Source organism: Sitophilus oryzae, unplaced genomic scaffold, assembly GCF_002938485.1.
Source record: "Sitophilus oryzae breed Bouriz unplaced genomic scaffold, Soryzae_2.0 scaffold_562_pilon_pilon, whole genome shotgun sequence".
Classification (NCBI taxonomy): Eukaryota; Metazoa; Arthropoda; class Insecta; order Coleoptera; family Curculionidae; genus Sitophilus; species Sitophilus oryzae.
This window is the reverse complement of record NW_022147154.1, coordinates 946,032-971,755: the sequence shown is the minus strand read 5'-3', so window position 1 is coordinate 971,755 and position 25,724 is coordinate 946,032. Positions and strand designations below refer to the sequence as shown.

Here is a 25,724-nt window from a genome sequence, read left to right as displayed (position 1 = left end):
AATAAACTAAATCAAGCAATCAAGAGAATCGCTCGTCGCTTGCTACTTGCCATTCATCACCGAAAGAATATGTGCCCTGCGCACGCAACTTACTGCTTGGCGTTAACGAGTACTTACAACAAGCGACGGACGAAAAACCGTTTAAAATACGAGTGATATTTCGCTCGAGCGATCTCTCGGTTATTGCAATCGCTTAAAATTCGAGTACCCGATTATTGAAATTAATCGGTTTTTCCCATCACTAGAAAATACCAGGAAACCTTGGCACAACAGTATTGTTTTATTTCATTTAGTCCTTGACTGACAAACCCTAAGAATAAATTCAGATTTTAAGGACGCTGGACGCTTTTAAGGATGATGGTTGACAATCAACTACCTAACGTAATGGAATTACAACGCAAAGTAAAAAGTACTGGTCAGCAGGATCATTATATGGGAATATTGAAATCAGCTGATATATTTCACCCCTGGAGATTCATATCCGAGAGAACATCTAGTGAATTTTCTTGATGTACGTGCTTCTTGTAGACACATTGCAGCACTTTTCTGATAACTTTTGTATCTATGAACGAAACTCCCATTTCCGTTTCTTGCTCTATCGTAAATTGTATATCGAGGACTAAAAGGCAGGGCCTCGTAAGTGCAACTTTGACCAAATTGAGATTTTTATTTTCTTTAGAAGAAGAATAATATAATCCATCTACGGGAGTGATGTATTTTTCACTATTTTCGTATAATTACGCGGGAAAAACAGTTCTCCATATAATCTTTCCCGTAACGGAAGTTGTACGAAGTTTTTATTGGCTCCGGTAAAATTCGTTTTTCGTAAATACGAAATCCCTTTTAGCCCTCGAGATGTTGATTGAAAGAATTGAAATAGTCTAAGGTTAATGACACTTTGTCTGATGGTATTGAATATTATATAGGTACAGTACGTCTGCTAGAGCTGTGTCTATGAAAGGAATGCGGACAAAAAACATTTAAATAAACAACAATATATTTTATACGTTGACTTGACGAGTACGTCACCGCAAATCGCTCCGCCCACTCATTTTATTGGCTACTTGCAAATTTGTCGAATTTTTATTGATGGGACGCGTCGTCTAATTTTTTACGAAAAACATCGAGAGAATATCGTTTCCCCTCTCACGGATACCCCGTAGTTACAGAACGGACAGACGTACTGAATACAACATATTACATCACCCGAATATTTATATACAGGGTGGTCCGAATACAATTGTAATCGCGGAAACATCGGCAGGATATTCTGAAGATAAAAATAAGATAAAAAAGAGTTTGTATAAATGTATGTCCTAAAATGCATAGTTTCGGAGATTGTATTTGAACAATATAATAAAAAAAACGGCGTCAGCGATGACAATGAAATGAAGATCGCTGTCATTTTATATGTAAAATTATATGGGAACGTCATCGATCGTCAATTTCCAAGCCAACTGGACGCCGTTTTTATTCGATCATATTGTATTTACTAAGAGCGGATCCCAGGTGGGACCTTCCACTGCGGCCACGAGGGCCTATTGTGACTAGTTTCGGAGATACAATGTTTTTAAAAGAGATACAGTTTCATCGTTTGAAGAGTAATAACTTCTCGTCCGTATAGAATAGTACAAAAATATACCTTTTCGCCATTTTTCACGTTAAAAAGGTCTTTTGGTAAAAATCGCTATGAGTAATGGTTCTCGAGATATCTGGAATTGAATAACAAAACTCAACGTGTTGACAAAATAGTAATTAGACTGAAATACTAAATTTGAAATGTCTTTGTGCCAAAAGTGCAACAGAAACTGTTTCGTCATAATTCTTCTAGAAAAAAAATATGATTAATTAAAAACTAATAGAAAGTTCCCAAATTTATAATTTCAGTCAAATATCTATATTTGATATCAATTAAACTTTTAGTTACGTAATCGAGGGCGCGATTTTTAAATTCATTGTTGCCAACCATCGATATATTCGGCGCCGGGCTGACTAACTAGAATTTAAATTTCGCGCTGGGGATTCACGTGGTAGCTCTGCTGTAAACAAATTCAAATTGCCACATTTATTTATTTATTTCGTGACATTGTCATTCGTTTTGTCACTTTAGTTTTGTATTACGAGTTTTTGGTTTAAATAAATAGTGTTGTGATACTTTAAGCTTAAAAATGTTTACTAGCAGACCTTGCTGTCGAACATTGTTCTTTTTAGAACCTCTTGTAGTGCGAAGTGTACAAGATAGCTTAATAGCCGTAAAAACCTTATTGCAACTTTATTAGAATATTTTGAACGGGAAAGCGGTAGTAATGGCTCTTTATGTCCCTTAAGTGCAAGGTGAGTTTTGTTGATATAAATAAAAACTGTTTATATATTTAAAATTAGTTTATTTTTGTTTCCTAAAAGATTTTGATTCAAAGAAAATATGTAAAAGTGGGCAACGCTGTGTCGGTCAAGCTTAATCACATGACTAAAATTTTATTTGATATGAACTATATCTAGTCAACATGTTTATTTGTTGTCAATGATGACATATATTGATAATTTACATTCCAAATATCTTGAGAATGGTAAAGCTTGATTTTCATGCATCCGTTGTCCGACGATACGTTGATACGATATTAATTTTATTGGTAGAATTTAAAGACTTTGATTGGTTAGAAAATAACGCAGTTTTTAAATTTATTGCATTTTCATGCCTCCGTTCATCGGATATACGTTGGTGTTATTTTATATTTTCGTTTCCATAACGATTTTGCTATTTTACTTACATTTTTTATTAAGGTTATATTAAATTTGCCAAAAAAGTGTCAAAACGTCCGTTATCGTATGAACGAGCCCGTTGACGGGCTGAAGTAAAATATTTACGGATGAAAAGTGGCGCGAAAACGCTATGACCAATCAGAGCACAGTCGGACCATCGTATCAACGTATAACGGATGCATGAAAATCAAGCTTAACTCGTAACAATTTTTATCGAGAGATCTTTTTTAGGAAAAAATGGCGGGAATGTATACTTTTTCACTCAGTAGTTTTATACAGATACAGACGCAAAGTTGTTACTCTTCAAACCAGTTAAAAATCTGTAAGTGGCGCCTCCTACAAGTAGGAGTCATATTGACCCCAAAACCAAATTTCTAATGTCGAAAAACACCCCGACGCCAATTCATCTAAATATCGACATTAGTTCTGATAGAAATAAAAATAAAATTTCCGAAACGAAGGACAAATTTATATGAACTTTTGTTTTACTTACTTTCAACCAACTTTCAACTGTAGAATATTCTACCGAAGTTTCCCGAATACAATTCGGGCCACCCTGTATAAATGGATTTTGAAGGGAGGTGTTGGTAAAATATCGGTTAATAAATTATCTAAAATTATTAGAGCTAAAGTCGGGCTAATTGGTGTACCGAAAACTTGTTTATAAAAACTATTGTTAAACGAAAAGTAAGCGTTATTGATTAAAAATCTAATTAATGATAGAAAATTGTTCTTTGATGTTGATGTGTGTTGTTTGATTATTGGCCAATTTTTATTAATTATTTCTATCACCAATTTCAACGGAATATTTTTTAAAAGAGAGACCACGTCCAAAAATATCAAAAAATAATTGCACGGAAGTTTTAAACCATTTGCCATGTTAATAAAATTGAAAGAATCTATGATATTGAAATATGTGGCTTGTTAATATGGTAAATAGTTTAAAACTTCCGAGCAGTTATGTTTTTATACCTTTGGACGTGGTCTCTCTTTTTATTACTAGCAGAATTTAAAAAAAATATATATTAGTTTATAAAAAATTATGTTGGCTTAACCCAACACAAAAATCACATATCGATTCTAATACTTATTCTGAAGAAAAGAGTATATTAATACCTGCATTAATTTTTCACAAAGTTTTTTCGGCCATTCAATTTCAGCAGGATCTTCCGGTATAAAAACATAATCCGCTTCACTAGTTAGAGCAGCCACCAGTGCTAAATAACTGGAATATATTCATAAATAATATAAATTTTTGTTATAATCACATAAAATGTTGTCTACTGTCTAACCAAACCGGAAAATATTGTTAATAAAATGAATAAAAGATAACCAAATAATTATATAAACACAATATGATGCAGGTATTTTAAAAATTTTTAAAACATTTTTTTAAAAATTTTTTAAACATAAATTTAGTTCGATTAGTTATACACGAGTTGAGAAGTAATATTAATAAAAAAATATACATACTAAATAAAAAATTATATTTTTTAATTTATTTTTTATTTATTTATATTACATAAACTATAATTTAAATAAATAACTAACGCTAACAATAAAACGGTAGTAGTACTTCTGGTACGTCGTCACGCACGTTATACCGTAAAACGTACCAAAATCTGGCAGCAGCGTTGACTTTATGTGCTGACAACTGTTACTTCTGGGTCGGTATTTACATGTGTGGAAGTAAATCGCATAGGGATCTTATTAAGTCGGAGTGAGAGAAATGCGACGGTCTGCTGTTGCGGCGTTGCCGGTATGCCTTTCCCTATCAAGTAAAGTAAAATCACGATCGCACACCGCTTATTATTAAACTTTTTTTCGAAAAGATAACTAGATAAAATTATTAGATATGTTTCTGAGCATCTGAAATCGAATTATAAGGATATCGTTAGGGTGTCTATCCATTTTTTTATAACGAGAAAACGTCAGTCAAAAACTTAACTTTTTAACAGATAACGCGCCATAACTTAAGAACCACTTTAGATATTGAAACTTTTTTTTATTTTAAAGATCGGATCTTTTACAATATTTTAAATAAGGAAAAATTCGATAAGGTTGTTTTTTCCATTCAAAAATTTTAAACAACCCATCCATTAACTTATTTAGTGCATAGAAATTTTCAGCAATCCTGTAACTTTTTTATTTATAAAGATTTTCATATATTGTCTGCGAAGAAAATATGGCAGAAATATTAAGAAAGTTTATGAAAAAACTACAATCAATTTATTTCTAACAGATTTCGAGATATCAATTTTTGAATTCAGAGTTCTAATAACGCGACCACTGTCGAACGCCAACTCAATTCCACTTTCCCTATAAGTACTGACAGAAGTACTGATTGGGTCGGCCGCTCGAGTGCGACAAATCTGCTATAGCAATATGTGCACAGTTTCTCGGTTTATTTCATGCGTTTGGCAACCTGTTTACTGTTCACTCTTTGTTCGGTACATTACAAAACGCATTATACTCTTCTTACATACGGAAATCTCGACCCAAGACTAACCTTTGCCAGCCCTTAGTATAACCCCGTGTGGTGCATCGCAAAACGGGACATAGAAAATCCCATGTAAATTTTGAAAAAAAATATTATCTCCACAGATGATTTTATGCAAAAGTATTATCAGACTTTTTTAAAGAGGCGTTAAAGTTGGTACATTCGTCTAGAACTTCGTTTTATTCGGAATCGTCATTCAATCAAACCAACCCAAACCATACCTTCCTATTGGTAAAATTTATAATAAGGCCCAGAGAAAGCTACAAGTAAAATTATGATTTGTCATTGTCAAATTCGAAGTCACATTTTGTTTACAAAAATTTGAAGGTATCAAATATAGTAATTTTGTAATAATTATGATTTTCACAAAAAAACTAAACTGAAAAAATTAAACTGATTAAATCGCATTTTGCTGGAAATAGCCTCCGCGCTGTGTCGGATATGTTCGCATTTCAGTATTCCAAACAGACCTACAGTATCGGACAAAAGTAGAGCAACACTTCGAGAAATATTTGCAAATCGCGATTTTTTAATTATACATGCATGATAAAGTATACAAATACAATAAATTTAAAAACTACGAAGTAGGCTATGAGTATCCATGACAGCAAGAATTTTTACTAACAAAACAAATGAATTTATTTTGACATTTAGTTTTAAATGCTTAATAGTAACGCCTCAAAAGTAGAGCAACATAATTCATTCCAAAGAAGGGTTTTAGCAAAAGTAAAGGCTAAAATAATTGTGCGAGGTTTATTTTATGTTTTTTTTAACATTTCTATGCTGGATTAGTCATGCCAAGAGGAATTCCAATTTCAAAAGACTTGAAGCAAAGAGTTGTGAATGCATTCATGGAAGGTAACAAATAAGCCGATATTTCAAGACAGTTTATGTTACCCCGGAACAGTGTATCTAAAGTAATTTCATCGTATAATGACAGGGGATACTTAGAAAAGTTGCCAAAATCGGGAAGGCCAAAGAAAACAACAGTAATGACCAAAGGTAATGACAGACAGACGCATCAAAAGAATTGCTCAAAATGATCCTTGGAAGTCCGCACCTAGAATTATTGCCGAAATTCCAGAAATTACGGTTGGTATACGAACAGTACAAAGAAGTAGTAGACGCAAAGTTATTTAGTAGACGTCCAGCTAAAAAGCCGTTAGTTTCGGAAAGAAATAGAGCAGCAAGGTTGGCAAGTCGGCATTTAAACTGGATCGTCAATGACTGGAAAAAGTTCTATTCAGTGATGAAACACGTTACAAAATATTCAATTCTGATGGAATGAGACGTGTGAGGCGACCAATCAATACAAGCTTTAATCCTAAATACGTAACACCTACAATTAAACACGGTAAAGGCAGTGTATTTTTATGGGGTTGGTTCTCATAGAATGGGATAGGCCCTATACACTTTATTAATGACACGATGGACCGATTTGTTTATAGGGATATAGTCTATAAAATGAATAACTTTGAATTTACCGTTATTTTTTACCAACATGTCAAATATAAAATCCCTCTGTCAAAAAAGTTACTGATATTCTTTAAACTGAGTGCCTGAACTATGGAGTGTAGAGGTAAGGAGAAACAACTCTTACGGGACTTTTATTGAAAAAGTGGTCACAAAATGGGAAGAATAAGGGTTCGCCAAATAACCACAGTGGCGCTAAAAACGCATGATTCTAAAAAATGAAAAGTAACCATAGATAAGAGAATAAAAATAAATATAACCAAACATTACCCAAAAAAATTTTGTTTTATTTTTCAGACAGAGTTTTTGAATATGAAATAATTATTGTTTATCAATATTTTTGTGCTTTATTTATTATTTAACAATGGTTAAAGTGTGTGTGGTGCGAAGTTGGATTGAATAGCTGATGGAAAAATAAAGAGCAAAGGCAAAGCCTACGGTATGTAAAATACATAATATAATTCAGTATTGTATTATTTGTATTATATGTAAAGAATTAGAGTCAATCAAAAGTGTAGTAAACATTTTTCGTAAGATTATTGACATACATGTTACAAAGTATATTTTTACAATCCTTTTATAAAGTTACAACCTAAATAAAATTTATTTTTTAATGATTTTTAAAGTTTGACAGATATGTACAAATTGTTGGCATTTTTTAAAACAAGTAAAAGTAGGAAATACATAAAATTGTAGGTACTTTCAAAATATAGTTAACTGTAAGTGCTGTATTTTAATAATCTATCAAAAATCAAAATCATCAGGATAATATTAGGTATTGATTTTCAGACAAGAATTAGATTACAGTGATGGTCAAAAAAAAACATTTAGATATTGCTTTGAAATCTACAGATAAGGTATGGCAGTTTCATTTTAAAGAACAAGATGTTAAAGTTTGTGATAAAATTGTCATCAAATACTGTCCACTTCAGTATTTACATAGGAAAATATTGGAGGATGAAGCTCTACCTACTGTCTCAGGTTAATTTAAATTCTGAATTGCCACAACAGCAACAAGCAAGAAGGGCACCATTAAATGAATATTATACACATAAGTACCGTATGATCGAATAAAAGCGTCCAGTTGGCTTGGACATGACGATCGATGGTATTCTATATAAATTTTTACATATAAAATGACAGCGATCTTCATTTCATAGCCATCGCTGACGCCGTTTTTATTCGATCATACAATATTATTATACACAGAAAGAGTAATGTTATACACATAAATATTAACATTTTGTAGAGCAACAACACAATAAAAAACCAAAATATGAACACCAGCAACTAAAACAGGAACCATTAAATGAATATTACACACGTAAGTACAATTTGATCGATCGAATAAAAAACGGCGTCAGCGATGCCTATGAAATGAAGATTGCTGTCATTTTATATGTAAAATGATATGGAGAATGTCATCGAGATGTTCATTTCCAAGCCCACTGGACGCCGTGTTTTTTCGATCATACAGTATTATTATACACATAAATAATAATATTATACACATAAACATCCCTTGATAAAGATCAACATTTTGTAGAGCAATAACAGCATCAAATAATGGAAATAATGGACCCTACTGCTCAAATCAAAAACAAAATTTCATCATTACCACTTTATTGGTTATATCAATAAAAGAAATTATTGAGTTTATGAGTCTAGATCCTACAAGCAAGCAGATCTATCACATAATTTAAAATGAAGATTTATCTATTATAGTATGTATAAACACTTTGCATCTTTTATTCAATGTTGTAATGAATTAACAAATTGCAGGTAATTTATTCTAATAATGAAAAAGAAACTTTGGATCAAAAAATATTTTCTTCTGATGAGGCTTATGAATATTAAAGTCTGTTGAAGTTTGGCCATTATGTGTTGGTATACAATTTATTTATGATGTTACAGTAGTTAAACCATCCGAATACAAAACATATTTAAAATCCACTATTCTTAATGAACCAACTTGAGAGGAAGCTAAGAGAAAGGTTCTATTGGGTGGACTACAAGAAAAAGGGACATATACATGAGGATCTGGAAGGGCTATAACATTACGTCTCAAGCCATGGAACAATAGGAAACGAAATTCAAAGGAAAATATTACAATACGTGGGATGCAAATTATAGTGCAAAGAATTGAGAAAAAGAATTATTAAAAGTAGTTATAGTTATGATAGTTAAACCATCCGACTACCAAATATATTTAAAATCCACTATTCTGAATGAATAGCAACTACCAACTTGGAAGGAAGCTGCGAGAAACGATTCTATTGGGTGAACTAGGAAGACATGAGCATCTGGAAGGGCTATAAAATTATTATTATTATTTCACGTCCCAAGCCATGTTGGAATAGCTGGGAGTGAAAAAAGAAGATAATACTGCACAACGATTCTTGTCTAGAAGTAGTTGATATTAAGGTAGTTAAGCCATCCGACTATCGAACATTTAAAATCCACTATTTTGAATGAATGGCAACTACGATGGAGCAAAACGTAAATAAATACTTGTACAGTATAAAATTATATTATATTGGCTTAATTTTTATACTACAGAAAATGTGTTACGTTATTTTTGACCTGCATTATATTTATTTAAATCCCATATCATCAATTAAACTTTTAATAAAGTTTTTCTAATTATAATTAACATTAATTTTAAACTAAAGCTTTTTCATCTTGAATGAGATTTACGAAATAACTTATGAGAAACAATAAAAAGAGGCTCTGATATCTGAATAATCAATAATAAAACCACATATTGACTTACTTTTATACTAAATAAATGTAGATATGAAGTTATTTTAAAGCTGCATTATATTTATTTTAAACCCATCACCAATCATTACTTTAAATAAAATTTGTCTTAATTATAATTACCATTAATTTTAAGCTAAAACGATAAGAATATTTTTTCGTCGTCTTGAATGACATTTGCGAAATAAGTTATGAGAAACAATAAAAAAGGGCCTAGTGTATTGCTGCTGAATAAAAATCTGTAATTTATTTCATGCAACATGAAAATAAAATTGTATTTTTTTTTAACCCGCGGCTTCGCGTTTGCTTCACGTCAAAATTTTATGTCTTGAATCATCTGTTCTAAAATGTTCGGCGCATGTCTTAAATTTTAGAATCTTGCTACAGCAGCGCCATCCTAATTCTTCCCTTTTTTTGACCATTTTTTAATGCACGGAGTTATTTCTCCTTACCTCTACACTCCATAGCCTGAACGAATCAGATAGGTAACTTTTTTTACTTTCGTGAAATAGAAAAGGAAAATAATAAAACAAGTGACAGTTCTTCCTCTTCTTGCAAAAATCAACACAAAATGTCATAATTGCCAAAAATAAAATGTCATCAGCTTTTGACATTTCTAAATATCAGACCAATGCCGTCGCTAATAGAACAGCCTCGGAGCGAGATTGATGACGTCACGCTGGTTAGATACTACGGATTAATAAATATGTTGTAGAATACATGGAAAACATGTATTCATGATACATTGTTATTGATACATGTTCATTCATAAATATTGTATTTTAAAAATGATATAGTTTACATGAAATATACATAATATACAGTTAATTAATACAATACATATACCTATTTATAGTAATAAATACTTTGGCAAATAAACTATGAACCACACAAATGCAGCAAATGTTTTACAATAGATCAGATAATGGATAAAATGTAAAATATATTTTAAATTTTGGGTTTTGAAAATCGATCTTAACAAATTAACAAAAAACATTCAATATCTACTAATAGTGATGTATTATTATTTGCATTCACAAAATTTATATGTATATTTTGCAATTATCAATGTTCGAAAAATTATATTTGCAATTAATACAATATCATAGAAAAAAAGGCGTCAGCGATGGCTATGAAATAAATCGCTGTCATTTTATATGTAAAATTATTCTAAAATTTTTGATTTTCTTGGGATTTAAGTTCGGGAAAAACGCTGATTAAGTTTTCATTTGGTTTTTCATTATTTTTATTTGGTTTAAAAAAAACGTTTCGGGTAACATTATAGCCTTCATCAGTGTTGTGTCATATGAAAAAAATAGTGTCGAATATAATCCAAAAAATTAGATATAAAATATTCACACCACACACCACATAATGTTTACTACAATTAATAAACTAATATAAACTTGTCAAAAGATGACCACATGTTTTTTTAAATTATTTAACACTAAAACTATCTACATTGACTATGGAGTGCGATTTCAGCCATATTCAAGTGAGGCTGTTCTATTAGAGACGGCATTGCGTCAGCAGGGCCGCAAGTTGCTAACCTAATAAAATTAACACTAGAAAAGCCCGCGGGAACTGTCAAATTCAAAGTTATTCGCTTCACAGACTATATCATGCAGAATGTTATGCTTCCTTATGCAGAATGTTCAACAGTGGTTTAGGGAAAATGACGTTCGAGTTTTGCAATGGCCAGCACAATCCCCAGACCTTAACCCCATTGAAAATCTCTGGGAAGAAGTAGAAAGTCGTATTCGTACCCAATGTTTCCAAATAAACAATCCTTGATATATAAAATTAATGAAGTTTGGATAAATCTTCCCGAAAATGTCATTCAGAAGTTGATTGCTGCAATGCCGCGCCGTTGTCAGCAAGTTATTAATAATAATGGATATTCTATCAATTACTAATGTATTACTTTCAATTATTATTGTTCTTAAATGTGTTAAATATTTTTGGTTGAAATAAGACACAATAAAATCTGTTGAATACAATTTGTTGCTCTACTTTTGTCATCAATTTTTATATAATCATTATTATTTACCATTTTTAAACTGATTAAAGGTACACCAAAATTTTGTAAAATATTACTTTTAGTGTAAAGATAGTATGTTAGTAAATATAGCCGAAAATCACAACCTAATAATTTTTTTTATTCAAACATGAATAAAAGTGAACTTTGTTGCTCTACTTTTGTCCGATAGTGTATACCAAATGTGGTAAATGCAAATTCTGGTCACCTGTACCCGGACTATCAGTGGGACTTTGCGCAGTCGGTGCGATGATTAAGAATGGATCGATACATCCTGAGTCAGTCAGTCTGTAACATTGTATAAAAGAGCACGGTTGTAGCCGAATAGTTAGGTTGTATAGTCCATTATTGTTATTTTAATAGTATTATTTACGTTGTTCTGGGAAAAGTGAAAGTATTATTTGTCTATACAACACAAATAATATCCTAGGTATCAAAATAATGAACAGGAAGAACACAATGATTTGAATATTCTCCTTCGTGTTGAAGAAAATAAAAATATTAGCTCCCGTAAGAGCTGCAACAAGTCAGTTTTAAAAAATTTAAGTCTTAAGTAATTTCTAAAATCAAAATGACTTGAGTCAATTTCAATATAAAGTTCAAATAACTTAAGTTTTAGTAGGGAAAGACTAAAGTATTATTTTTCGGGCACTTGAGATTATTAATTATTACAAGAAGAAATTTGGCTTTATAGAAGAAGTCGTCCATGAATATCAGATCTGGTTTCCAATGGATGGTTGAACATTCCCTTATAATTATAGAATATTTGAAAAAAGGAAACAAAATTGGGCTATATCACACCATTAATTGACCTGCCAGGTCTCTGATCTTTCGTTGGCTGTGGCTGTGAAAAAGAAATTATTTGAACATTTTATTAATTAGTAGAGTTTTTTAAACCCTTCATTAACTAAAAAACAGATACATTTATCACAGGCTTACAATAATTTAACTAACGTAGTTACTTACTAAAAATAATAAAAGTTCCTTGAGATACAAATATTTCGATTAATCTTTGAATTATTGTGGATGTATTTGATACGAGCGAGACCATGAGAGTGATTGAGAAATCAATAGCAAACAAATCCACCACGAATATTTTCAATTCAATTTTTTTTTGTATATAATCATTATAAAAAAATAACCAGCCTTTCCAAATCACACATATTCTTGTAAACATCGAATTTGACAATGCCAAAGTTTGTATGAATAATAAAATCATATTTTTGCTGGAATTTTAATTGTAGCTTTCTCTGAGCCGTATTAAAATTTTACTAATAAAGGTAGATTTTTGTTAACAAGATAGATTTGTGTAGAAACAACATTTAAAGGCCGATTCCGAAACTAAATCGAGGTGAAAGTACAACTTTAACGCCTTTTCAAAAAAGCCTGATAGAATTTTTGCATAAAATTATTTGGGGAGATAATATTTGACATTTTCAAAATTTACGTAGGATTTCCTTGAGGTCGACGATGCAACACACCGTATTTTTTGTCCAAGATAACAGTAAAATATATCACCTGATTTCCATATAAATGAAGACATCAGTTTCCACCAGGCCGATTATGCTGATCGATACTTTTTTTACTTTTTATTGTAATTCCTTAAAGCTAGTCAGTTAATTATCAACAACCATACAATATACATGTATTAAAACGATTCTCTTATTATAAATAATTTTTAAAGTAATTCTGAGTGTTCCAGAGTTATTTGGCGCAGTCAGTAGGATATAGAGGATTCCCGTGTCGAACGTTAATTTTCGTTTTTACGATTGAATGTGAAGATATCCTAAACAGTTGTTCGCGAAAAATGGAAAATGTACTGGCGGCTCTTCAAAAATCAAGAAACCGACCTCATATTGGACATTTGCTTGAGTAGAACATCGGAGTTAGCGAACATCGGAATACAGCGGAATACATTAGCTAATTACAGTCCTGGTATATTTCTTTATAGGAAAATAATGCTCAGAATCGCTTTCATCACACTGTAAGTACAATTTAAAGAACTTGCTAAATTTTCCGAAAAATAATGCTTTAAAAAACTTTCACCTGACCATTAGAAATATGAATATAGATTGCTCAGCGATCGTTCATCGTTAAGTCAGCATTATTTGTCAAATATGCTTTTTAGGGTGTGTCTAATATCAGTTAATATTGTTTAGAAAATTTTAAGTACGTTCTGAAATTATTAATTGACTGAGTTCCATATTTATTACATTCATGTAGCTATATTAGGCTTTATTAATTTTAATTGTCTTTAAATTTATAATTTTAGGCGCATATGCCAGTTTTTTCCAGGTAAATCGAATCTATTTTAAAAATAAACTTATAAAAAACTTAGATTTTATAGATTTTATACAATAATATAATTATTTAATATTTATTATAAGCATATAATATTGTATCTTTTCTCGCGTAAAATAAACAATAAACTTTGCGATGAGAACTTCAACTTCATTTTAGCTAAATCTGCAATGCATTTTAGTAATAAAAAAAATTGAATGTCAAATTAAAAATTAAAAAGTCATAATTAGAACTTGTTTGACAGCCCAATCAAATTTTTATTTTGACATTAATCGATGTCCGTCAATAAAATTATAACCCTAAATCAAATGACAATGACAATTACTAAAAGCAAATTTTGACCGTAATCAATATCCGTCTATAAAAGTATGACCCCAAATCAAATGACAATGACAATTATTAAAAACAATCTGTAATAATTTACGAAATGCCGTAATGAAGTCATCAATTTCTTTCATCTGGTTGTCAAGTGAAAGAGAGAGTATATGACGTAACGTTGAACGATCACTAAATAAACAATATGTCACCATTTCCATTATAGTTTCAATAACTAGAAAGTAGAGTAACGTTTCTTTTTCAAGGCTGAAAAGCAATTCCTGTTGAACCACTAATCCAAAGCCAAGCATTGCACTTATTTTTATTCTTGTAATATTTATATTTGATATTCCATATTAAGTACAATATGATGGAAAAAAAATCGGCTTAGGCAATGACTATGAAATGAAGATCGCTGTCATTTTATATGTAGATAAAATTATATGGGGCTGTCATTGATATTCATTTCCAAGCCAACTTAACGCCGTTTTTTTTTTTGGATCATACGGTACAAGTTCTTCTTGGTAAAGTTCCAGAAGTTGCAACTCCAGTTTACTGGTTGTACACAGTACAAATGTACAGTGTGCCTTGTATATGGAGAGCGTTCACGTTTCGCTGACGCGAATTCTTTTAAGTAGATAAAAATGCCGAGTTTAAACGGGAAACGAACCGTAAATATCCGTGAACCCCCTGAAAATGCGTGAATTATATCCACATTCGTACTCTAGGGTTCACAGATCTCAAAAGTACAATCACTAGATTAGTTAGATATATTTAAAAATAGGCAAATATAAAACATGATTTAGTAATTACAGTCTCCCAACCCTATTACATAAAACAATGTTGAAAAGTTATGACAAATAACAGTGCAAATGATTCGTTAAAACTCTAAAATCAATACGGATGCGTAAGTTAAAACTAAGGGATATCAATAAATATACCATTTGAAATATCAAGGTGGTCTAGCAACAACACAAAAATAAATTTAATGATTAGGCAAAAAATCGTTAAACCTGGTTGGATATGTTGTGTTGGATTTGAATAAGAATTCTTAAAATACAGGGTAGGTCGAATTGTATCCGGAAAACTTCGACAGCATATTCTACAGATAAAAACAACTAAAAAGTTTGTATAAATCCATGTCCTAAAATGCCTCATTTCAGAGATACACGGTGTAGAAGTTTCATTTTTATTTCGGTTTTTTATCCGAATAATTTCTGAACCATAGTCGATATTTGGATGAAAATTGGTATCTGGATGCTTTTTGACATGAAAAAATCGATTTCAGTATCAGTATGACTCCAACTTATAGGGGGCGCCACCTACATGTTTCTTAACTGTTTTGAAGAGTAATAACTTCTCGTCGGAAAAAATATACATCTTAAATATCGTAATTTTTTACGTAAAAACCGGTACGAACTACCGTTCTCAAGATATTTGGAATGGAAATAGTCAATACATGTCATTGACAAAAATAAACATGTTCACTACATAGTGATTTGACTGAAATTATGAATTTGAAAACTTTTAATTTCTATAAATTAATCATAAATTTTTCTAGAAAAAAATATGATAAAAGAGTTGCTATTAAATCTTTGGCAAAAACATTTCAAATTTATTATTTTGGTCTAATGACTATCTAGTCAACATGTTTAATTTTTGTCAATGATGACATGTATTGACTATTTCGATTCCGCTCTATTTCGACGCCCCCTATAAATAGGAGTCAAACTGACATTGAAATAAAATGTATAAGGACTACTGATTTTTTTCTTTTAATTTATTTTGGATAATAGCCAATATACTGGCTATATATATTTTTGGTGGTATTTTAATTGTAGCTTTATCTGAGCCGTAATATAAATTTGGCGGTAGCTTACTAAAATGCCGTTAATAGGTATGACGTCGTTGATGTGACGCACTTGACGGCTTTATGAAATATAGGAATTTTATAAGGACTAACCAACGCTATCCACCCCACCAAATAACCAACTTAACCAACGCAACTAACCTCGACACTGATAAAATATATAAATATAAAAACAAATATAAATTAGTAAAAACCAACCAACCCCACCAAATAACCAACTAACCAATGAATTAACACCCTCCAAATAACCACGCTAACCAACCCGCCAAATAACTAAACCAATCCAACCAAAAATAATGAAACCAATGCAATAAGATTACGCTATAAGCAAAAAAAAATATAAAAAATTTTGGTCGGCGTGAGATTTGAACCACGGACCATTCGCTCACGAAGCGATAGCCTCAGCCACGGAGCCACAGGTGCTCTTGCAAAATGCTTATAGCTAGGCGTTACTTTCCGCCGACATGAACGACGTCACAATATCTATTAACGGCATTTTAGTAGGCTACCGTTTAACGGCTGTTTAAGTACATCGTATAAATTTTACTAATTTGAAGGCAGATTTTGGCAAATAACATTTAAATGCCGATTCCGAATTAAAGGAAATTCTAGGCGAAAGTACAACTTTAACGCCTCTTCAAAAAAGTCTAATACTCCTTCTGCATAAAATCATCTGGTGAGAATATTTGACCTTTTCAAAATTTACATGGGATTTCCTATGTCCTGTGTTCTAATGCACCACACGGTATATAGTTTATAAAAAATAAACGATTATCAATTTCCCTGAGCTTCAAAATAATATCCACCAGGTTTAAAAATATTTACTGTTAATATCTCAAAGATAAATACTCAATGATTGATTAATTTAATAACACTACGTGCATGATTTACCACAAGTAATAACCTGCAATAATTTATCACATAGTTTTTTTTGCCAATCCTCTGGTGGCGGTGATTCCGGAACAAAAACATAGTCAGCTTCGCAAGTTAATGCAGAAACAACTGCTAGATACCTGAACAAAGTCATTTACATAATTACACCTCAGGAAAAAACAGTAGACAACATAAATTTATCTTAAAATGATTTCTTACCCACAGTGGCGACCCATGACCTCCATAATAAATGTCCGTTGATGTGAGTAAGCAGTGGAAACAATGGCATCAATAGCTTCAATAATTCTGTAAAACAATAATAATTCGTTATTGGAATAACAGATCAGGCTGAACTGCAGGGTGGTCCGAAATGTATTAGCAAAACTTCGGTAGCATTTTCTGCAGATAAAAATAAATAAAAAAGTTTGTATAAATTTATGTCCTAAAATGCTTCATTTCTGAGATACAGGTTTCATTTTTATTTCGGTTTTTTCCAAATAATTTCTGAACTAACGTCGATATTTGGATGAAAATAAGCGTCTGAGTGATTCTTGACATGAGGAACATGAAGGATTTCGATGTCAATATGACTCCCAGTTGTAGAGGGCACCATACATAAACCTACCATGATACAATAAGGGTTAGATTAGATCCTTGGCGGTCGCAAATCTGTTCTCCGCGCGCATGACGTCATCCGGGTAACAATTTTCTGTTAAGCTCCGCCTACTACATGCGCAATATCTTCTCTCAGAAGATCCCTGGTGGTGGCAAATCGGTTCTCTGCGCGCATGACGTCACCCGGATAGTAATTTTCTGTTAAGCTCCGCCCACTACATGCGTAATAACTTATCTAACCGTCCTTGTATCATGATAACCTACATGTTAACTTATTTGAAGAGTAATAATTTTTCGTCCATACCTGTATAAAACCACTGAGTGAAAAAATATACTTTTCCGTATTTTTTTACGTAAAAATATATCTTGATAAAAATCGCTACGGAAACCGTTTTCCCGATATTTGGAATGGAAATAGTCAATACATGTCATTGATAACATCAAATAAACATGTTGACTAGATAGTTATTATGAATGAAATGATAAATTTGGAAACTTGATTTTTTTTAAGTTAATCATGAATTTGTCTAGAAAAAAGTGCTATAAGACAGTTTCTGTTGAATCACTGACACAAAAACATTTCAAAGTTAATATTTCAGACTAATAACTATCCACTCAACACATTCACACATACTGACTATTTCGATTCCAAATATCTTGAGAACCACTACTCATAGCGATTTTTACCAAGAATTCTTTTTTACGTAAAAAATAACTGAAGTGCATATTTTTTCACTCAGTAGTGTAATACAGGTATGGAAAAAAAGTTATTACTCTTCAAAACAGCTATAAAATATGCAGTAGAAGTCATACTGACAGCGAAATACTGACATCGGAATGAACTTTTCATGTCAAAAAACATCCAGACACTAATTTTCACTCAATGAAACTTCCACACCCTGTAAACGAAGCATTTTAGGACATAATTTAATATGAACTTTTTACTTATATTTATCTGAAGAATATTCTACATCAGTTATCCGAATACAATATGGACCACCCTGTATAGAAACCTACCTGTGCAAAGCGCTATCTGTGCCAATGGTCATATCAGTACCACAAAAATCATTGTCAATAGATCCCACTAATCCAGCAATTTGTAAAGATGTGTATTTTTTTCTTTGATCAGCATTAATTTTTCCAGTTGATAGAAGTTCATCTAAGAGAGATGACCATTCTTGACGAAATAAATCAGCACCAGTCAGTGAGCCATCTCCACCAATTACTACTAAATTTGTAATCCCTTTTTCTACAAGATTGCGCGCAGCTTTCAATCTTCCTTGACGTTCTCTAATATAAAAGACAAAAAATATCCCATACAATCGAGAAGCTAATAAAATTCGTACTAAATTGAAAAAATTAAGCGGGAAAAAGTTGTTCCAAATCCGATTATACACTCAGATGCAACAAAACGCAACTAAACATTTTTCATCGCGTTTTTTTGCATCTGAGGGATAAATTCTTGCTGTAATGTCCTTGGCAGAAGAACACTAAACCACAGACTAAACTGTAGTAATATATTACAAAAAAAGAAACTTTTTTGTTCCTTTTCGTTTTGATTCAGATCCACAAAGGCTGAGCTGGCCTAGGTATATAGTTTTTTATATACTTTTAGTACATACATATATACTTTTTTGATAAAAAAAGCAAACTGATATTATGCAGCCAGTAGGTATTGAACATACTGTAGTTGGTTGGATATTGTTGGTGTATGTAAGATTAAATGCTCTAAATATATCAAGTACCTGAAATCCTGACATCTAGCTGAACCAATAATAGTGCCACCTTTGTGAATAATACAGCTTACTGAGGACCAATTTGCTTCCACAATATTATCCTCGCCATCTACCATCCCTGTGACAAAAACACATTATGCTGATGAGAAAGATGTAACTTTTTTGGTAAGGTCTAATAGGATAATATAGTAGCATACATTTTAAACAAATGTTCAAATATTATATCGCGAGATGCTAAAGTTAAGTTTTTTTTAATAAAACGATGAAATGATCTTCGCAGGTTTAGGACCAGGAATTAAACAACCTCTTTTTTAAATTGCCGACGTTATTGAGCACTATTTGTTTTTCGCTGCTTTGACATCGTCTTGAATGGACATCATCTAATTTTAATTATGGTTGTAAAAATTATTTATTAAGCATAGATAAAGCTGGATTAAAACTGCATGCATTAATTTAAGCCATAATATACAAGGTGTTTTATCCACGTGTGAAATAGTACAGAAACTATTATAAAATATTATAAATTAAAAAATTAATGATTTTCAATTATAATTTTTACAGACCTAATCGTTCATCGTATCACCTATTAAATGAAACATGACTAAATAAACAAATCAAACATCAAAAATATTCATATACCTATTTTTATTTATAAAACAGACCCATATCATTGGAAAAATAAAATACTAAATCACTACAATACACCAAAAGACATTACTTGAACGCGCCTTTCGCTAACCATGTTTATTGAGTATTAAAACTAAACTAATATCTACAAGATATCTGTAAATATTAGTTTAGTTTTAATTATCTGCTAATGATGCTAACATGGTTAGGGAAACGCGCGTCTAAAGTGTTTTAGTGTATTGTGAAGAATTAAGGTACTTTTAGAAGGTCAGTTCAGGTTTACGTTCAGTTTCAATTCAGTTGTCAGTTATGGTATGTCTAAACACAAAAAATTGAAAATCATGAAAAAGTGAAACGGAGCCGTGGCTCGATGGATTTTCCAAAGTTTTTGTATAAGTTGTCAGTAAAAATGATGTGTAAAAAGACCAAACCCTGTCAGTTCATGTGTCAATTTTCGCAATAGCAATAAGACATATATCTTGCACAATGTCCAAACACGACTTTCTAATCGAATTTATTGAGCTTCATGAAAAATACCAATGCTTGCGGAGAATACGAACCCGCATTACCATAACAGTAACAAAAGAGAAATTGTTGAAGAAATCGAGAAAAACAGCGTCAAAGACGGCTACGGAATGACAATCGATGATAGTTTTTGCGAGCTTAATGTCTAGATACCCATCATTTACTAGAAATTCACATAAATCTTGCCAAAATATTAGTTATAGAATGGTTAAAAAAGGATAGAACATTTCTAAGAAATATGTTTTTTTTAATTTTAACTACACCGTTTAAAAATAATTTTTACTCAATATAAATATAAACTACAACCTTCTTAAGACTAACTGTCAGCAAGCGCCATTAAAAAATAAAGAAGAGTAGGGGGCCAAGTAATGACTGTCATCGATTGTCATTCTCGAGCCGTCTATGACGCCGTTTTTTCGACCGTATGGGACAACCAGATAATAAAAAGGAGCTGATTAAGAGGTCTTAAATTACTGTAGGAAATTTAAGGCCTTGTTAAGAACTCCCAGTTGCCAAAACTCTTACAGTTGCACTTAGTCTTTAGTGTGACAATTGTTTTTTTTTTATACTTGTGGTCACTAAATGCAGCAATTCTCTATAAGCATCCTCATTCGATCTATAGCATTCTCTCATAGTTTGAAAAATCAGAAGGTTCAAAGTGAAGTTCATTCATTAAATTTACATGATACAGTGATACTGTCACTATGATAGTATGATATTGTCTTTAAAAGCCAGTTTTTGCTCCATTTACTTCTTTTCTTTCTTGGTTTCTTCTTCACTGCACTTCTGCCCTGTGCACGACAATAATGAAAACTCAACTGATTGTCTAAATAGGCCGTTATTTTTGAACTGAACGGATAACTGAACTGAAACTGAACAGAAACCTAAACTGACCGTCTAAAAGTACCTTTAGTGTTTTATTTTGCTGTTGTAACACCAAAGATTCCAACTCCCAACTGACGTAACCATATTATCATTAGAATAAGTGAGTACAAAAATATAATATAAAAATGAGCCAAAGCTATGAAATTATGTAGCAAAATCTGAAAAATGGGAAATAGTCTATAAACAAATAATGTCTCATAACACTTGTCAGGCACAAATAGGTTTTGTATGCATAACATCGGTTGTATGACTATAGTAAACAAATATTTACCTTGATAACCTTCTTTAATAAAATATACTTTACAGCCGAGGTATATTCCCATACGAACAACTGCCCTTACTGCTGCATTCATTCCCTAAAATAATATAATCCCTAAAAGAATATATATTTTCTAGCCCTAAATATAAATATTATAAAAGACAACATGTAATAATATTATAAATTATAAGGCCATTACTTCTTTAAAAAAAATCCGTAAATACACAGGCAAGATAATTAGTTTCAAAGTGCACTGTGTAGATTTATAATTATGTATTATTAAGAATTTTTACAAAAAAAAATATATAATATATATATATTATTCCGTTCGGGTCATCGTAAAAGCGTGGTCTGGATTTTAATGTGCAAGACAGTGATGTAGACGCCTTAATGAAAAATCAAATGTATTAAAAAGAGATAAAAGTTGGATTGATGCATTTTTTCTATGCGGTAATACGGGATTTAGGATCCAAATTTCAAACCGCACAAGTAGGCGTTTACGACAAATGTTGCATCTAGGGTTGGAACATTATTTTTCATAATTAGGTTACTCATTTCACTACCGCTGTTATACAGTGTGTCCACGGATTGACTCCCAAAGAGGGAAAACTTTTTTATTAGTGGGTTTATGAAAAAAAGTTATTCTTCATAAAAACTCCTGCTTGAGCTTAAACGACCAACAGGCATATTATTTTTACAAATGTATATACCGAGTGTTAAAAAGTTTAAAAAATATGGAAAACGCTAATAACAAAGTACTTGTATATGTAAAAATACGATGAAGTTATTAATAAAAGTTCTAGGGATTGAAAAACTACACCAAGTTACCAAATTTTATCTCACTACCTAATTGACAGGGATTGGTAAAAGATTTCTCTCCATATAAAATACCATTTACCCTAAATTAACTTTATTTTTTTTTAATAACTTTTAAATCCTTGTTTACCTTTACGCAAATTTCATTACTTTCCTCTTTAAATTAACATTTCATTCGTTTTATGGGGCTACCTTACCCAGAAAGTGTATGCAACTCATTTGGAACCTGATCTTGATAATTTAAAAACCAGAATTAGACAAGTGATTCAAAATATCCCGTTGCAAGAAATACGAAACGCATATAGGGCGTTTATTAAAAAAGTTCAACGATGCGAAGAGGTTGGTGGAGAAACTTTCGAATATTTTTTTTTAAATTGACAACCTGCCTTTATTATCTATTATTTGTTTTCAACAATATTTTTTCTATTTTTCATTCGTTTTCTAAAAAAAAAGTTTAATAATTAATCGTGTACGAGTTTTATTTTATAGCCTCCAATGGTTAATTTAAAAAGAGATGTAATGAAATTGCATAAAGGTAAACAAGGATTTAAAAGTTATTAAAAAAAATTAAGTTAATTTACAGGAAGTGGTATTTTATATGGAGAGGAATATTTTACCAATCCCTGTACATTTAGGTAGTGAGATAAAATTTGGTAACGTGGTGTAGTTTTTCAATCCCTAGAACTTTTATTAATAACTTTTCATCGTTTTTTACATATACAAGTACTTTGTTCTTAGCGTTTTCCATATTTTTTAAACTTTTTAACACTCGGTATATACATTTGTAAAATTAATATGCCTGTTGGTCGTTTAAGCTCAAGCAGGAGTTTTTATGAAGAATAACTTTTTTTCATAAACCCACGAATAAAAAAGTTTTGGGAGTCAATCCGTGGACACACTGTAGATTATATTTAGCTTAGATATATTATCTTCATTTCAGTAGTGTACATACTGTAATCTTACCAAAGATGGCCGTATTGGAGACATTTAGCAAATACTAAAAAATTGCACATTTAGTTTTAATATGTTATTTTTTTTTAGTTTTAGTATGTTAATATGGACCTACACAAACTACAAAAATTCAGCTCTAGCGAATTTTGTTGCATCAGCACAAAATCCCTATAGCTGAATTTTTGTAGTTAGTTAGCTAGTTGTAGTTAGCTTTGGTGCTTGTGCAACTTAATAAATTATTTCATTTATGTACCCATTTGTTTCTTCCTTGCCACAGAAATAGACATGAAATATTTGAGTTAATTTATATACCTAGTGAACTTAAGTTAGCAAGTTAGCAAAAACTAAAGTAATGTACAACGAACTAGCGGACAGAAAAGACATTCTAATAAATAACACAACACTGGAAATAGTAAAAGAATACATACATACATATATTTGGGACAACTAATACACAGCTCCGGATCTCTACTACCAGAAATCAACAGAAGAATTAAGTTAGCATGGAATACTTATGGAAGAAACTCAATCATATTCAAATCTAGAATGCCACTTTATCTAAAGAAGAAAACATTTGACCAATATGTACTACCAGTGATGACCTATGCATCCGAAACCTGGACACTTAAAATGGACATCATAAAGAAACTGCAGTTCGCACGTCAATGGAACAAAATATGCTGGGAATAACCAAGAGAGACTGTAAAAGAATAGAGTGGATTTAACAAAAAAGACCCAGCTAATAGATGTCATCCAAAGAGTGAGTCATCCCTCAAGTGGCAATATAGACGGACAACAAATGCACCACAAAAATGACAACATGGTACCCACGAGGAATTAAGAGCCCTCGAAAATGAGATGGGACCATGATATTAGAAAATTAGGAGGGATAACTTGGGCCCGCATAGCCAACAATAGACAACAATGGGCCCAACTACAAAGAGGGTATATAAATATGTAAGGGAAGCTACACCATAATTGGAAATTGGTTGAATAAGCTGAAAATGAAAATGATGATGATATACCTAGTTGTTTTTTCTTCCTTGGTTAAGAAATAGAAAAAACATATTTAAATTTAGGTATAGGCGCGTTTTTTTTTAAACCCGACAAAATGAGCACTAGCAGATATGACATTTCTAAGCTTTATAGAACCACAAATATACATTGACTTGGGTATTTCATGTTTATCTCTGATAAGTCGTCAGTATTCATGAAGAATCAAGGTACAATTCATAAAAAAAATATATAAAAATTGAGCCAAAGGTTTGAAAAATTGATGTTAACTAAGTGTATATTGTACCCATGTCCCATTCTCCTAATTGTGCGAGTATGCACTACAAAGAATCTATGTATATAAACAAAAAATAATTCACAAAATTTCATATAATAGCTTCAGCAAATCCGATAAGTAAACTGTTAAAATTAATGACAAATTCAGCAACATACATGTTGTCATTTCATATAGGATAATAGATATGATAGTAGAGCTAAAAACATACCTGCGAATCACCACCACTTGTAAATACGGCAATGCCTTTGCCTTTATGGGCACCTCTTTCTATAAATTTCGCACCCGCTTTTTCCGTCATGTTGACTAGAAAAATTATTTTGCTTAATATAAAGTTTGTAACAATATTATATAACTTTATACTACTTTATAAGAATACAGAAATTAATTGAACAAAGAATAACAAATTTTCTTCGTAGGTTACTTCAAAGGGTTACTTATTTTAAATTATTTAAAATAATTACCTGACAATATTTGGAAAAAACAAACTTTAAAAATTGATGATTGGTCTCAAGGTGACCTCTAGACACAAACGTCAAATAACAAACCATGGAGAAATAAGAACGAAGAGGCGTAACAATACCTATTTCTGTAAAACAGTAAAATAAAAACGGGGACCTGAGGGCGGGGCAAAGGAAACTACTTCACCAGGGCCGGGTTATTTAAGGTTAAACTTTAAATAATAAACGAAAGAACAAAAGTAAACATAATTAACATGATTAAAATTTGTCTTGCACTAATCATTAAGGTACACCAGAGAGGTACACCTTTACCAACATTAATCCTTTTTGCATTAATCTACTAAATGTATGTCCGTTATGTTGTAATTTTATTCTTAATCTAAGGTTGTAATAAATTTAAGCCTCGTAATTCCATAACCTGTACATTATTTATGCTACTGCTTGCTACTTGCTACTGTGATATGCAAATACGTTTAAATTTAAACGTATTTGGTGATATGTTAATCAGAGCGAGTTTCTGATACTAAACCACAGAACAGGGTTGCCAGATTTTTTAGAGCCGTGTCGCACAGAGTTGTTAAACTACACGTAGTAATTAATAAGCTACATTTACTACATTTCACCCGTAGTTTTTTAAATGTCGAGTAGTAAATGTGTAGTTTATGTAACTA

The 25,724-nt window shown here is 31.5% G+C and overlaps 1 protein-coding gene and 1 long non-coding RNA gene across 10 annotated transcripts in view; one reads left to right on the top strand and one right to left on the bottom strand.

Moving 5' to 3' along the window:
- The window catches only part of LOC115887338 (ATP-dependent 6-phosphofructokinase), a 49,061-nt gene extending 23,889 nt beyond the window's left edge, over positions 1-25,172 (bottom strand). For 5 of the 7 annotated variants that reach the window (XM_030906747.1, XM_030906751.1, XM_030906745.1 and 2 more), the window contains exons 1-7: positions 25,057-25,172; positions 24,804-24,898; positions 21,550-21,634; positions 19,251-19,359; positions 18,523-18,795; positions 17,110-17,196; positions 3,877-3,985 (exon numbers count right to left, since the gene is read on the bottom strand). In XM_030906747.1, the coding sequence (XP_030762607.1) occupies positions 3,877-3,985; positions 17,110-17,196; positions 18,523-18,795; positions 19,251-19,359; positions 21,550-21,634; positions 24,804-24,893 (753 nt within the window). In that variant the 5' untranslated portion in view covers positions 24,894-24,898; positions 25,057-25,172. Of the gene's footprint in view, positions 1-3,876; positions 3,986-16,921; positions 17,031-17,109; positions 17,197-18,522; positions 18,796-19,250; positions 19,360-21,549; positions 21,635-24,803; positions 24,899-25,056 lie in introns of all 7 variants that reach the window. The other 2 variants (XM_030906752.1, XM_030906746.1) reach the window with 1 other exon arrangement.
- Positions 7,445-8,533, top strand: LOC115887339. 3 transcript variants are annotated; one of them, XR_004051053.1, is made up of 4 exons: positions 7,445-7,590; positions 7,983-8,057; positions 8,280-8,457; positions 8,516-8,533. It is a non-coding gene; the product is annotated as an uncharacterized LOC115887339 (long non-coding RNA). The 3 variants fall into 3 exon arrangements; XR_004051052.1 differs by lacking the exon at positions 7,445-7,590 and adding an exon at positions 7,710-7,788; XR_004051051.1 differs by lacking the exon at positions 7,445-7,590 and having other exon boundaries at positions 7,864-8,057.
- Positions 25,173-25,724: the final 552 nt, after the last annotated feature.